This window comes from Oratosquilla oratoria, chromosome 1 (assembly GCF_046742065.1).
Source record: "Oratosquilla oratoria isolate Oo_2021 chromosome 1, ASM4674206v1, whole genome shotgun sequence".
In the NCBI taxonomy this organism is placed as follows: Eukaryota; Metazoa; Arthropoda; class Malacostraca; order Stomatopoda; family Squillidae; genus Oratosquilla; species Oratosquilla oratoria.
In genome coordinates this window covers 115,560,351-115,576,144 of record NC_134777.1, presented here as the reverse complement: position 1 = coordinate 115,576,144, position 15,794 = coordinate 115,560,351, and the positions used below count along the sequence as shown (strand labels likewise).

The window sequence follows — 15,794 nt, the reverse complement described above, 5'->3', positions numbered from 1 at the left end:
TGGGATTCAAACCTTAGGCCGTGGAATATGGAACTAGGACGCTACCTACTCGTACTACGCCACAGCGGATGTCTGAAAGAACCCGTTTGTGTACTAATCCTGCACCTTCCCGACATCAACTCGCGTGGTGTTTGTAAAGACAATCTAATTTTCATCTAGTTTTATTCAGGAGAGTCACATGAAAAATATGTATTTGCCTCAGTAATCTGTTTAAAAGACCTAGGGTTCGAATCCTGCATAAAGAGTTGTTTCATCAAGCTGTTAAGACAAATACATTTTCAATGACCCTGGCTATCGTGATTCTTAATATCTTTGAAGTTTTGACCAGATTCTTGTCGGTAACGATAAAATCGTATCCGTTGAATAGAATCTTATTTCCATTGTATGAAGTATTTTATGTAGTTTTAAATTTTGGTTGAGAAAACAAATATTTACTTTACTCCAACCAAATAAATGTATGTCGATCAGGGTGGGTGCTTGCCGATCCCATTCTGTAGTCGTGTACTTTAAGAGGCCGGTAGATGGAGGTAGACAATTAGATAGATGCAGAGGTAGATGGAGACGAATGCTAATAATATTATGAAACACTGGTGTATTGAAGTGCTGAGTCGGGGATTGTTTAGTCGCCGTCCTGTCTAGGTAAACAACAGCCGATAGGCGACATAGCTGAGTCAGACTCGCGTTAGCTTGGATTTGACTGTTTTTATAAACAAGGGTTGGAGCGGCGGTGAAATATGCTAATGTAACAATGTGTGAGAGCAAAGCTATTTTTCGTTTGACAAATGCTGAGGTAAACGATATTGCTTGTGACAATGTAACAGCCTTCCGGATTGGAGGAAAAGGTGGAGAAGGAGAAAAATTATTGGTGGGTGGATTTAAAGTCACGCCCATAAGGTGTGACACTTATTTGAGAAGTAAGAGGAGATTGGATGAGAAAAATTAGTGACGTCAGACGAAGGTGGCTTGGCGTATGATATGGAGACCTCGAGACGGCGACGGAGACGGAGACGGAGACGGAGAGAGAGAGAGATCCTTTGTGTAACCAAAGACAGTGTAAATTTAGTGAGAAGAAAAGAAAAGAATTCCACCACCTTCCTTAACCTAAGGTCTGGACTGAAGTATGAGAAGTACAAGGCATGGGGCCTACTGAATAAGAGGAACTTGGAATTAGTGAAACTGACGTAACGATAAAATCGTATCCGTTGAATAGAATCTTATTTCCATTGAATTACTACACTAGAAGTGTTATCGGTCGAGGACCGACATGTATACAGTTTTAAGGTCTTTTGTGGAGGTGGGTAGAATCTATATATTATACTTATAAATGATCCCATTAATCGAACCATAAACATATGATAATTAAACCTGCATAGATATCAGTAGAGGCACGTAAAAAAAAAATAATAGTAATAATAATAATAATCACCAGACAAAACTTGCAACTTGAACAAAAAATTATGTCATAGAATGTTATAGCCATATAAGTGAGCACTACGTACTTGAAAGGGTTCAAGTTTAATTTTCACTTGCATTCACATCGTTGCCGTTGATATACAAATATTGTTTTTAGTAATTACTGTATAACTATGTTAGTACAACTTACGAATGCTGTCGATGATTTTAAACAGTGTATTCTCATGCACTCTCATCCTTGACGATCACGAATGGTCATTTAGAGGTTTACCAATACCCTTTGTTGTCATTATAAAAATTCGCATTTGAACAAGGAGCAGATTTGTCTTAAGAGCCCCTTTGTTAAAATATACATGACATAACATATATAATAGGAACGAGTCAGAAGAACAATTACTACAAAAATATTTATTTGGTAATTGGATATTTCCTTCCCGTCAAAGGAGAAGAATCTTATTCATAAAAGCTAGACAATCAACAAAATGTATGGAAACAATGATGATAACTGGATGGGTAAAATCAAAAGTACACAAAACACTTAGAAGACCTTCACATGACGTCCTTTAGTGGTACAATCCATGGCCAAGCTGAACTGAAGAGAGAGATAAAAAGAGTAATTTAGTCATTTCTCCAAATTGTTAATATCCATTGCAATTGCTAAAGCAAAGTATGCATTTGTAGGTGGAAAGTTATCCTCTGGATACTTACGGTGGTCGCAGCAGTCGTAGTCGTTGTGGTAGTTATTCTTGCAATAGTACGTGCAGTGTCCAACATGTCCACCGTGGATTCCTCCACCCACGCCGCCGTGGAATCCGCCACCAAAACCACCGTGAACACCTCCACCGAGACCTCCGAAGCCTCCAGTCACATGGTGACCTCCTCCAAAGCCACCACCATGACTTCCGTGATGACTACCCACATAACCTCCATGATGGTGACCCAGACCGTGGAGTCCAGCATGGGCAATTCCAAGAACCAATAAAACTACCAATACTGTAGCGTAGGACTTCATCTGTTGGGTGCAAAATGTCAAGGTTCTTTAATTTCTGAAGGGAGATCTAACAATATAGCACATTTAGAACTTTCAGAGTACGAAATTTGGAGAACGGATGCAAAAATAATAAGCTTACCTTGAACTTGGTAGATGCGCGTGGGGAGCTTCAAGCGTATCGCTGGCAGTGGCTGAGGTGAGAGTGAGGATCTCGTGGTAGCAGCGGTGTTTATATAGCGAGCTGCCTCTGTCCCATCACAAGGGAGTTCCCCGTTCTTTATCCCGGGCATCGAGTCGGGTATTTCCAAAGTTAGGATGAATTGCAATGATTCTATTCCTTTTGTTTTGGAGCTTTGCTGACTTCTTGCAAATGTCTGATAAAAAAGAATATACATAAAATATTAATGCGTTTAAGTAGAGGATGTATGTCATAAACAAGAAGGTTGTTCTAGGATTTACGTCATCAGCCAAGTTTTACAAGGCATCAAAGTTGAAAAGCTGATTTTTTATTATGGAACTACGTGATATGGGAAGGTTTGAAAAGAAAATAAGTACTTAATTTACTTATCTATTATTATCATGATATGTATACAGGCTAGTTTGTGGAAAATTTTGAGCCCGTCGGTTCTTCTTTAAGTTTGTCATATTTTTTTGACAGCGGAAAAAATATACACATTCTGGAGGCCTCAACGCAAATATAAAGTGAGCAACTTTGAGATGGAAATCATAACAGTAAATGTTGTGTTTACTGTTTTTGCATAGTACTTAGAAACTACAGAAAATGTATTAGACCAATAACCTTAATTGAAAATAAAAAAAAACAATTATTATGAAAATAAAGTAGGTAGAGATGTACTAAGACAAATAGAAAAGGCAATGGTTATGTGTAAATTTGGTTTGTAAAGAAGAGAGGCGATAAGCAAATACACAAACAAGCGAACAAATGAAAACAGAAAACTAACTGCTAGATGTCCATCTAAATGAATCTTGAAACCTTGAATTGTGTTACATGCAATCACCTGTCAGGTGGATATAAGAGATTAGATAGAGGAAAAATTAACAGTGAGTTACGGCATAGTTGAATCGGATCACACAGATTATTAGGAACTTCTCCATATAGGGCTAGAATATACTTTGCAACTAACGGCAATAACTATCTGGATAATGAAAGAACCAACTGCTCTATTATTGTCATATCCACTGATGTATAAAAGTACATCTTCATTTTTTAAAAGTTATATTAGTTGTTAATATATTTTGACGACCCATATCGTACCTTACATTACATAAGATTTTGCGCGGAGGTTCGGTAGGGGGGAGGGTGAGAGAGAGGAAGTGAGACGAAGATATCGTGTGTGTGAGGGAGGGAGAGTTGCACGTTCCTGAACCAGTTTTTATGCGAGCTTCGACATGACGTCACAACTATGTTAATGGTTTTGAGATTGTTGCCAGGTAACTCCCACAGACTGCACATTGACCTGTGGGTTTAGTGTTGCATTCTGTTTTAGATGGATTGGTAAAATACATTTGAGTAAGCAGTATTGTTTAAGGCGTTTGTAACAGTTTTTCTGATTGGAGAAAGGGTGGAGGAGGAGAAAATTCAATTGGTTCATGGGGGTAAAGTCACACCCTTAAGGGAGGCACATATATGGACTAAGGAAACTATGATGTCAATGCGAACAGACCTATTGATCAAATTGAAGATTCCGGATGGAAGTCCTGTGGTGTAACTTAGACAATAACATTGTAGTAGAATTACTTATGAAATTCAAGAAAAATACCAACAGTTTAATTCGCCTTTAAGAAGAGAGTAATGGAACTTGACTAAGTTAGATGATCGGAAGCAAAGTGTCTTCCTACAGAAAATATTGTGGGTATGTGTAATTTTTTTCTCTTGTAAAGGAGAAGGAGAGAGAGAGAGGCGATAAGTAAACACAAACAGGTGAACAAAGAACAACAGAAAGCTAACTGATAGATATTAGTCTCATGAGATTCAAACCTTAGGCCGTGGAATATGGAACTAGGACGCTACCTACTCGTACTACGCCACATAAGATGTCTGAAAGAACCCGATTGTCTACTAATCCTGCACCTTCCCGACATCAACTCGCGTGGTGTTTGTAAAGACAATCTAATTTTCATCTCGTTTTATTCAGGAGAGCCACATGAAAAATATGTATTTGCCTCAGTAATCTGTTTAAAAGACCTAGGGTTCGAATCCTGCATAAAGAGTCGTTTCATCAAGCTGTTAAGACAAATACATTTTCAATGACCCTGGCTACCGTGATTCTTAATATCTTTGGATTTTTGGCCAAATTCTTGTCGGTAATGATAGAATCGTATCCGTTGAATAGAATCTTATTTCCACTGCATGAAGTATTTTATGTAGTTTTAACTTTTAGTTGAGAAAACAAATATTTGCTTTACTCCGACCAAACAGATGGATGTCGATCAGGGTGGGTGCTTGCCGATCCCATTCTGTAGTCGTCGATACAGTTTTAAGATCTTTTGTGGAGGTGGGTAGAATCTATATACTATACTTATGAATGGTTCCATTAATCGTACCATCAACATATTATGATGATTGAAACTGGATAGATACCAGTCGAGGCACGTAAAGATAAAAAAGATAATACATACATACATATACCAAGGCTTTTTCCCCCTTACTAGGGAGGTAGCCAAAAAGGAAAAGGCATAAAATCATTCCCACCCATTCCATCCCTGAAAACACTCCACACCCCTCCACCCTCCCTCTTATCTTAGCACCTCCTGGATGACGGGTCATCCCTGCACCTTGTCCACTGCCCTGGGTCAGAAGCAGTGTCGCAAGACACAGCACATCCACAGCAAGGCCGCTTCATTAAATCGGGGACCCCCCCTCTCCGTCCCCCCATGCATAAAAGGAGAAGACGGGGAGAAATCCCTTCGGGCTGCGTCAAATTTTGCTCACACATACTACCTCACCCCCATCCCCCCGCCCATTCCACCTCATGCATCACAACATCATCCATATACAACCATTCTCCATTCACCCCTGTCTTCTGTCCTCTCCCGTCCTTCCTCAACAGACATTCCCCTCTTCCCCAAAGCCCCCTTCACCCCATCCATCCACCTCATTCTAGGACGTCCCCTCATGTTCACTCCCTCCACATCTGCCTTCCATACCTCTTTTACTAGTCTTTCTACATTTATTCTTTCCATGTGTCCAAACCATCCTAATATTCTTTCACCAACGCTGTCTCCCAAATCACTTTCCACCCCCGCTTTTCTCCTCACCTCCTCATTTCTCACTCTATCTAGCCTAGTAACCCCCACCATACTTCTCAGACACCTCATCTCAAACACATTCAAACTCCTTCTCTCTTCTTCTCTTATGTTCCACGTTTCTGCCCCATACAGTGCTGTTGGCACAATCACTCCTTCATACAGGCATTTACTCGCTTCTCTCAATCTACATTCTACCTCCACCTTCACTCCACCTTTTCCTGCCATTTTTGCACCCAAGTATCTAAAACTATCCACTTCCTCCAGTCGCTCTCCCTTAATGCTCACTTCCAGTCTATTGCCACTTTCACCCCTTGTACATCTCATCACCTTACTTTTACCCACATTTATCTTTAGCTTTCTTCTATCACATACTCTCCCAAACTCTGTCACCAACTTCCTCAGTCCCTCCTCCGATCCTGCCACAAGCGCAGTGTCGTCAGCAAACAACAGCTGGCTCACCTCCCACTTTTCTCCATTTTCTTTAACCATCTCCAATCCCTGACCCACTACCCTTGCATTTACCTCTCGCACTACCCCATCCATGTATAAGTTGAACAGCTAGGGCGACATAACGCATCCTTGACGAAGTCCCACCTTTACCTCGAACCACTCACTCTCTCCATTTCTAATCGTGACACAAGCTCTACTACTCTCATAAAAACTCTTGACAGCTCCTAGAAGCTTTCCTCCTATCCCATATATCTGCATAACCTCCCACAGTGCCTTTCTGTCTACCCTATCGTAAGCCTTTTCAGATCCATAAAAGCCCAGAAAACATCCTTCCCCTTTCCTATAGCTTTCTCACATATTTGTCTTACCACAAAGATCTGATCTACACAACCTCTACCCGTCCTAAATCCACACTGTTCCTCACCAATTACTCCCTCTGTTCCTCTCCTAATCCTCTCAATCAAGATCCTCCCATAAGCCTTCCCAACTACACTTAACAAGCTAATCCCTCTGAAACTACTACATTCACACTTGTCCTCTTTTCCCTTGTAAAATGGAACTATACAGGCACTCCTCCAGTCCTCCGGCACTCTACCTTCTCTCCAGCAAACATTGAATAACCTCACTAGCCAGTCCACCATCACCAGAGAAAACTGGCAACTTGAACAAAAAAATTATGTCATAGAATGTTATAGCCACATGAGTGAGCACTACGTACTTAAAAGGGTTCAAGTTAAATTTTTTCTCTCATTTCCATCGTTGCCGTTGCTATATCATACTGTTTATACTAATTACTGTATAACTATATTAGAACAACTTACGAATGCTGTCGATGATTTTAAACCGTGTATTCTCATGCACTCTCATCCTTGACGATCACGAATGGTTATTTGGACGTTTAGTAATGCCCTTTGTTGTCATTATAAAAATTCGCATTTGAACAAGGAGCAGATTTGTCTTAAGAGCCCCTTTGTTAAAATATACATGACAAAACATATATAAAAGGAACGACTCAAAAGAAGAATTACTACAAAAATATTTATTTGGTAATCAAATATTTCCTTCCCGTCAAAGGAGAAGAATCTTATTCATAAAAGTTAGACAATCAACAATATCAACGGTAAAAATGATGATGACTGGATGGGTAGAATCGAAAGTACACAAAACACTTAGAAGACCTTCACATGACGTCCTTTAGTGGTACAATCCATGGCCAAGCTGAACTGAAGGGAGAGATAAAAAGAGTAATTTAGTTATTTCTCCAAATTGTTAATAGCCATTGCAATTGTTAAAGCAGAGTATGCATTTGTAGGTGGAAAGTTATCCTCTGGATACTTACGGTGGTCGCAGCAGTCGTAGTCGTTGTGGTAATCATTCTTGCAATAGTACGTGCAGTGTCCAACATGTCCACCGTGGATTCCTCCACCCACGCCGCCGTGGAATCCGCCACCAAAACCACCGTGAACACCTCCACCGAGACCTCCGAAGCCTCCAGTCACATGGTGACCTCCTCCAAAGCCACCACCATGACTTCCGTGATGACTACCCACATAACCTCCATGATGGTGACCCAGACCGTGGAGTCCAGCATGGGCAATTCCAAGAACCAATAAAACTACCAGTGCTGTAGCGTATGACTTCATCTGTTGGGTGCAAAATGTCAAGGTTCTTTAATTTCTGAAGGGAGATCTAACAATATAGCACATCTAGAACTTTCAGAGTACGAAATTTAGAGAACGGATGCAAAAATGATAAGCTTACCTTGAACTTGGTAGATGCGCGTGGGGAGCTTCAAGCGTATCGCTGGCGGTGGCTGAGGTGAGAGTGAGGATCTCGTGGTAGCAGAGATGTTTATATAGCGAGCTGCCTCTGTCCCATCACAAGGGAGTTCCCCGTTTTTATTCCCGGGCATTGGAAGGAGTCGGGTATTTCCAAAGTTAGGACGAGTTGCAACGATTCTATTCCTTTTCTTTTTGGAGCTTTGCTGACTTCTTGCAAATGTCTGATAAAAAAGAATATGCATAATATATTAATGCGCTTAAGTAGAGGATATATGTCAAAAACAAAAAGGTCGTTCTAGGATTGACGTCATCAGCCAAGTTTTACAATGCATCAAACTTGAAAAGCTGACTTTTATTATGGAACTACGTGATATGAGGAGGTTTGATAAGAAAATAGGTACTTAATTTACTAATCTATTATTATCATGAAATGTATCCAGGCTAGTTTGTGGAAAAATTTGACCCCGTCGGTTTTTCTTTAAGTTTGTAATATTTCTTTGGCAGCGGAAAAAAAAAAAAAAAAACATTCTGGAGACTTCTACGCAAATATAAAGTGAGCAATATTGAGATGGAAATCATAACAGTAAATGTTGTGTTTACTGTTTTTGCATAGTACTTAGAAACTACAGAAAATATATTAGACCAATAACCTTAATTAAAAAAACAATCATTATGAATATAAAGTAGGTAGAGATGTATTAAGACAAATAGAAAAGGCAATGGTTATATGTAAATATGATTTGTAAAGGAGAGAGGCGATAAGCAAATACACAAACAAGTGAACAAATAAAAACAGAAAACTAACTGATAGATGTCCATCCAAATGAGTCTTGAAACCTTGAATTGTGTTACATGCCAACACCTGTCAGGGGGATATAAGAGATTAGATAGGGGAAAAATTAACAGTGAGTTACGGCATAGTTGCATTGGATCACACAGAGTATTAGGAACTTCTCCATAAAGAACTAGAATATACTTTGCAACTAAGGGCTGTAACTATCTGAATATTGAAAGAATCAACTGCTCCACTGATGTATAAAAATTCATCTTAATTTTTAAAAAACTGTATTAGGTGTTAATATATTTTGACGACCCATATCGTACCTTACATTGCATTAAATTTTGCACGGAGGTTCGGTGGGGGGGGGTGAGAGAGAGGAAGTGAGACGAAGATATCGTGTGTGTGAGGGAGGGAGAGTTGCATATGCCTGAACCAGTTTTTATGCGAGCTTCGACATGACGTCATAACTATGTTAATGGTTTTGAGATTGTTGCCAGGTAACTCCCACAGACTGCACATTGACCTGTGGGTTTAGTGTTGCATTCTGTTTTAGATGGATTGGTAAAATACATTCGAGTAAACAGTATTGTTTAAGGCGTTTGTAACAGTTTTTCTGATTGGAGAAAGGGTGGAGGAGGAGAAAATTCAATTGGTTCATGGGGGTAAAGTCACACCCTTAAGGGAGGCACATATATAGACTAAGGAAACTATGACGTCAATGCGAACAGACCTATTGATCAAATTGAAGATTCCGGATGGAAGTCCTGTGGTGTAACTTAGACAATAACATTGTAGTAGAATTACTGATGAAATTCAAGAAAAATACCAACAGTTTAATTCCCCTTTAAGAAGAGAGTAATGGAACTTGGCTAGGTTAGATGATTGGAAGCAAAGGGTCTTTCTACAGAAAATATTATAGGTATGTGTATTTTTTTTATTTTGTAAAGGAGAGAGAGGGAAGCGATAAGTATACACAAACAGTTGAACAAAGAACAACAGAAATCTAATTAACTGATAGATATTAGTCCCATGGGATTCAATCCTTAGGCCGTGTAATATGGAACTAGGACGCTACCTACTCGTACTACGCCACAGCGGATGTCTAAAAGAACCCGATTGTCTACTAATCCTGCACCTTCCCGACATCAACTCGCGTGGTGTTTGTAATGGCAATCTAATTTTTATCTAGTTTTATTCAGGAGAGCCACATGAAAAATATGTATTTGCCTCAGTAATCTGTTTAAAAGACCTAGGGTTCGAATCCTGCATAAAGAGTCGTTTCATCAAGCTGTTAAGACAAATACATTTTCAATGACCCTGGCTATCGTGACCTTCACATGACGTCATTTATCTTTGGAGTTTTGACCAGATTCTTATCGGTAACGATAAAATCGTATCCGTTGAATAGAATCTTATTTCCATTGTATGAAGTATTTTATGTAGTTTTAACTTTTAGTTGAGAAAACATATATTTACTTTACTCCGACCAAACAAATGGACAGCCGGCAGGGTAGGTGCTTGCCGATCCCATTCTGTAGTCGTCTATACAGTTATAAGATCTTTTCTGGAGGTGGGTAGAGTCTATATATTATACTTATGAATGATTCCATTAATCGAACCATAAACATATTATGGTGATTGGAACTGGATAGATACCAGTCGAGGCACGTAAAGATAAAAAAGATAATACATACATACATATACCAAGGCTTTTCCCCCTTACAAGGGAGGTAGCCAAAAAGGAAAAGGCATAAAATCATTCCCACCCATTCCATTCCTGAATATATTCCACACCCCTCCACCCTCCCTCTTATCTTAGCACCTCCTGGATGACGGGTCATTCCTGCACCTTGTCCACTGCCCTGGGTCAGAAGCAGTGTCGCAAGACACAGTACATCCACAGCAAGGCCGCTACATTAAATCGGTGACCCCCCCTCTCCTTCCCCTCATGCATAAAAGGAGAAGACGGGGAGAAATCTCTTCGGGCTGCGTCAAAATTTTGCTCACACATACTACCTCACCCCCATCCCCCCGCCCATTCCACCTCATGCATCACAACATCATCCATATACAACCATTCTCCATTCACCCCTGTCTTCTGTCCTCTCCCGTCCTTCCTCAACAGACATTCCCCTCTTCCCCAAAGCCCCCTTCACCACATCCATCCACCTCATTTTAGGACGTCCCCTCATGTTCACTCCCTCCACATTTGCCTTACATACCTCTTTTACTAGTCTTTCTTCACTCATTCTTTCCATGTGTCCAAACCATCCTAATACTCTTTCATCAACCCTATCTCCCAACTCCCTTTCCACCCCCGTTCTTCTCCTCACCTCCTCATTTCTCACTGTATCTAGCCTAGTAACCCCCATCATACTTCTCAGACACCTCATCTCAAACACATTCAAACTCCTTCTCTCTTCCTCTCTCCATGTTTCCTCTCCATACAGTGCTGTTGGCACAATCACTCCTTCATACAGTCTCCTCTTAGCATTCATGCCCAAATGTCTATTCCTCATTACACTCTTCAATTCACCAAGGCATTTACTCGCTTCTCTCAGTCTACATTCTACTTCCACCTTCACTCCACCTTTTCCTGCCTCATTTGCACCCAAGTATCTAAAACTACCCACTTCCTCCACTCGCTCTCCCTTAATGCTCACTTCCAGTCCACTGCCACTTTCATTCCTTGTACATCTCATCACCTTACTTTTACCCACATTTATCTTTAGCTTTCTTCTATCACATACTCTCCCAAACTCTGTCACCAACTTCCTCAGTCCCTCCTCCAATCCTGCCACAAGCGCAGTGTCGTCAGCAAACAACAGCTGGCTCACCTCCCACTTTTCTCCATTTTCTTTAACCATCTCCAATCCCTGACCCACCATCCTTGCATTTACCTCTCGCACCACCCCATCCATGTATAAGTTGAACAGCCAGGGCGACATAACGCATCCTTGACGAAGTCCCACCTTTACCTCGAACCACTCACTCTCTCCATTTCTAATCCTGACACAAGCTCTACTACTCTCATAAAAACTCTTGACAGCTCCTAGAAGCTTTCCTCCTATCCCATATATCTGCATAACCTCCCACAGTACCTTTCTGTCTACCCTATCGTAAGCCTTTTCCAGATCCATAAAAGCCCAAAAAACATCCTTCCCCTTTCCTATAGCTTTCTCACATATTTGTCTTACCACAAAGATCTGATCTACACAACCTCTACCCGTCCTAAATCCACACTGTTCCTCACCAATTACTCCCTCTGTTCCTCTCCTAATCCTCTCAATCAAGATCCTCCCATAAGCCTTCCCAACTACACTTAACAAGCTAATCCCTCTGAAACTACTACATTCACACTTGTCCCCTTTTCCCTTGTAAAGTGGAACTATACAGGCACTCCTCCAGTCCTCCGGCACTCTACCCTCTCTCCAGCAAACATTAAATAACCTCACTAGCCAGTCCACCATCACCAGAGAAAACTGGCAACTTGAACAAAAAAATTATGTCATAGAATGTTATAGCCACATGAGTGAGCACTACGTACTTAAAAGGGTTCAAGTTAAATTTTTTCTCTCATTTCCATCATTGCCGTTGCTATATCATACTGTTTATACTAATTACTGTATAACTATATTAGAACAACTTACGAATGCTGTCGATGATTTTAAACCGTGTATTCTCATGCACTCTCATCCTTGACGATCACGAATGGTTATTTGGACGTTTAGTAATGCCCTTTGTTATCATTATAGAAATTCGCATTTGAACAAGGAGCAGGTTTGTCTTAAGAGCCCGTTTGTTAAAATATATAATGACAAAATATGTATAAAAGGAAAGAGTCAGAAGAAGAATTACTACAAAAATATTTATTTGGTAATCAAATATTTCCTTCCCGTTAAAAGAGAAGAATCTTATTCATAAAAGCTAGACAATCAACAAAATGTATGGCAACAATGATGATGACTGGATGGGTAAAATCGAAAATTCCACAAAACACTTAGAAGACCTTCACATGACGTCCTTTAGTGGTACAATCCATGGCCATGCTGAACTGAAGAGAGAGAGAGAAAAAAAAGAGTAATTTAGTTATTTCTCCAAGTTCTTAATAGCCATTGCAATGGTTAAAACAAGGTATGTATTTGTAGGTGGAAAGTTATCCTCTGGATACTTACGGTGGTCGCAGCAGTCGTAGTCGTTGTGGTAATTATTCTTGCAATAGTACTTGCAGTGTCCACCATGGCCACCGTGGATTCCTCCACCCACGCCGCCGTGGAAACCACCACCAAGACCACCGTGAACGCCTCCACCGAAACCTCCCAAGCCTCCGAAGCCTCCAGTGACATGGTGGACTCCTCCAAAGCCACCATGACTTCCGTGATGATTACCCACATAACCTCCATGATGGTGACCCAACCCATAGGGTCTGCGATTGTGGAGTCCAGCCTGGGCAATTCCAAGAACCAATAAAACTACCAGTACTGTAGCGTAGGACTTCATCTGTTGGGTGCAAAATATCAAGGTTTTAATCTCTGAAAGGGGATCTAACAATATAGCACATTTAGAGTTTTCAGAGTACAAAATTGGGAGAACAGCTAAAAAGATAATAAGCTTACCCCAATTTTCTTTTTACAATTTTGATATTCTGAATATTGACATAAGTATTAACAGCTAACTTGAGAGGATAAAGGACTTGTTGTTCATTATTGAATATTTTTCAACTTTACCTTGAAGTTGGTCGGTACGCGTGGGGAGTTTCAAGCGTATTGCTGGCGGTGGCTGAGGTGAGAGTGAGGTTCTCATGGTCACCGCGGTGTTTATAATGCGAGCTGCCTCTGTCCCATCTCTCGGGAGTTTCCCGTTCTTATTCCCGGGCATTGGAAGGAGTCGGGTATTTCCAAAGTTAGGATGAGTTGCAACGATTCTATTCCTTTTATATTTGGAGCTTTGCTGACTTCTTGCAAATGTCTGATAAAAAAGAATATACATAAAATATTAATGCGTTTAAGTAGAGGATATATGTCATAAAGAAGAAAGTCGTTCTAGGATTTACGTCATCAACCAAGTTTTACTAGGCATCAAACTTGAGAAGCTGAATTTTATTATTGAACTGCGTGATATGGGGAGGTTTGAAAAGAAACTAGGCACTTAATTTATTTATCTATTATTATCATTAAATGTGTCCAGGCTAGTTTGTAGAAATTTTTGACCCTATCGGTTCTTCCTTAAGTTTTTCATATCTCTTTGGCAGCGGTAAAACGAAGGAAATAATAATAATAACAATAATAATAATAATAATAATAATAATAATGATAATAATAATAATGATAATAATAACAATAATAATAATAATAATAATAGTAATAATAATAATAATAATAATAAATAATAATAATAATAATAATAATAATAATAATAATAATAATAATGATAATAATAATAATAATAATAATAATAATAATAATAATAATAATAATAATATAATAATAATAATAATAATAATAATAATAATAATAAATAATAATAATAATAATAATAATAATAATAATAATAATAATAATAAATAATAATAATAATAATAATAATAATAATAATAATAATAATAATAATAATAATTATAATAATAATAATAATAAATATAATAATAATAATAATAATAATAATAATAATAATAATAATAATAATAATAATAATAATAATAATAATAATAATAATAATAATAATAATAATAATAATAATAATAATAATAATAATAATAATAATAATAATAATAATAATAATAATAATAATAATAATAATAATAATAATAATAATAATAATAATAATACATACATACATACATATACCAAGGCTTTTTCCCCCTTCCAAGGGAGGTAGCCAAAAAACAAAGGCATAAAAACACTCCCACCCATTTCATCCCTAAATACACTCCACACCCCTCCCACCCTTCCTCTCATCTGAGCACCTCCTGGATGACGGGTCATCCCTGCACCCTGCCCACCGCCCTGGGTCAGAAGCAGTGTCGCAAGACACAGTACATCCACAGTAGTAGTAGTAATAAAATTAATAATAATAATAATAATAATAATAATAATAATAATAATAATAATAATAATAATAATAATAATAATAATAATAATAATAATAATAATAATAATAATAATAATAATAATAATACTAATAATAATAATAATAATAATAATAATAATTAATAATAATAATAATAATAATAATAATAATAATAATAATAATGATAATAATAATATTAATAATAATAATAATAATAATAATAATAATAATAATAATAATAATAATAATAATAATAATAATAATAATAATAATAATAATAAAATAAAAATAATAATAATAATAATAATAATAATAATAATAATAATAATAATAATAATAATAATAATAATAATAATAATAATAATAATAATAATAAAATAATAATAATAATAATAATAATAATAATAATAATAATAATAATAATAATAATAATAATAATAATAATGATAATAATAATAATAATAATAATAATAATAATAATAATAATAATAATAATAATAATAATAATAATAAGAACAACAACAACAACAACAACAACAACAACAACAACAACAACAACAACAACAACAACAACAACAACAACAACAACAACAACAATAATAATAATAATAATAATACATACATACATATACCAAGGCTTTTTCCCCCTTCCAAGGGAGGTAGCCAAAAAGGGAAAGGCATAAAAACACTCCCACCCATTTCATCCCCAAATACACTCCACACCCCTCCCACCCTTCCTCTCATCTGAGCACCTCCTGGATGACGGGTCATCCCTGCACCCCGCCCACCGCCCTGGGTCAGAAGCAGTGTCGCAAGACACAGTACATCCACAGCAAGGCCGCTTCATTTAATCGGCGACCCCCCCTCTCCGTCCCCCTTTGCATATAAGGAGAGGACGGGGAGAAATCCCTTCGGGCTGCGTCAAAATTTACTCACACATACTACCCCACCCCCACCCCCCCGCCCATTTCTCCTCATGCAGTCACAACATCATCCATATACAACCATTCTCCACTCACCTCTGTCTTCCGTCCTCTCC

At 38.0% G+C, this 15,794-nt stretch overlaps 3 protein-coding genes across 3 annotated transcripts; all 3 read right to left on the bottom strand.

The window, feature by feature from the left end:
• Positions 1–1,806: 1,806 nt before the first annotated feature.
• On the bottom strand, positions 1,807–2,646 carry LOC143031120 (uncharacterized). The gene is made up of 3 exons (XM_076194589.1): positions 2,544–2,646; positions 2,122–2,425; positions 1,807–2,005 (listed from the first exon to the last, which is right to left on the bottom strand). Exons 2-3 carry the CDS (start codon positions 2,423–2,425, stop codon positions 1,977–1,979), a joined length of 333 nt encoding a protein of 110 aa, XP_076050704.1. The 5' UTR covers positions 2,544–2,646; the 3' UTR covers positions 1,807–1,976.
• Positions 2,647–7,172: 4,526 nt separating this feature from the next.
• Positions 7,173–7,969, bottom strand: LOC143031118 (uncharacterized). The gene is made up of 3 exons (XM_076194572.1): positions 7,886–7,969; positions 7,464–7,767; positions 7,173–7,347 (listed from the first exon to the last, which is right to left on the bottom strand). The coding sequence occupies exons 2-3, from the start codon at positions 7,765–7,767 to the stop codon at positions 7,319–7,321; spliced, it is 333 nt and encodes a 110-aa protein (XP_076050687.1). The 5' UTR covers positions 7,886–7,969; the 3' UTR covers positions 7,173–7,318.
• Positions 7,970–12,535: 4,566 nt separating this feature from the next.
• On the bottom strand, positions 12,536–13,565 carry LOC143031109 (uncharacterized). Its single transcript, XM_076194560.1, has 3 exons — positions 13,414–13,565; positions 12,862–13,186; positions 12,536–12,740 (listed from the first exon to the last, which is right to left on the bottom strand). Exons 2-3 carry the CDS (start codon positions 13,184–13,186, stop codon positions 12,712–12,714), a joined length of 354 nt encoding a protein of 117 aa, XP_076050675.1. The 5' UTR covers positions 13,414–13,565; the 3' UTR covers positions 12,536–12,711.
• Between the last annotated feature and the right edge of the window lie 2,229 nt (positions 13,566–15,794).

What these genes read in the sequence shown, in the direction of transcription:
- LOC143031120 (XM_076194589.1), bottom strand. Translation starts at nt 2,425, where the DNA reads ATGAAGTCCTACGCTACAGTATTGGTAGTTTTATTGGTTCTTGGAATT. An exon ending in CTACGACTGCTGCGACCACC is followed by an intron (nt 2,006 to 2,121) that starts GTAAGTATCCAG and finishes CTCTCTCTTCAG; the next exon opens with TTCAGCTTGGCCATGGATTG.
- LOC143031118 (XM_076194572.1), bottom strand. Translation starts at nt 7,767, where the DNA reads ATGAAGTCATACGCTACAGCACTGGTAGTTTTATTGGTTCTTGGAATT. An exon ending in CTACGACTGCTGCGACCACC is followed by an intron (nt 7,348 to 7,463) that starts GTAAGTATCCAG and finishes CTCTCCCTTCAG; the next exon opens with TTCAGCTTGGCCATGGATTG.
- LOC143031109 (XM_076194560.1), bottom strand. Translation starts at nt 13,186, where the DNA reads ATGAAGTCCTACGCTACAGTACTGGTAGTTTTATTGGTTCTTGGAATT. An exon ending in CTACGACTGCTGCGACCACC is followed by an intron (nt 12,741 to 12,861) that starts GTAAGTATCCAG and finishes CTCTCTCTTCAG; the next exon opens with TTCAGCATGGCCATGGATTG.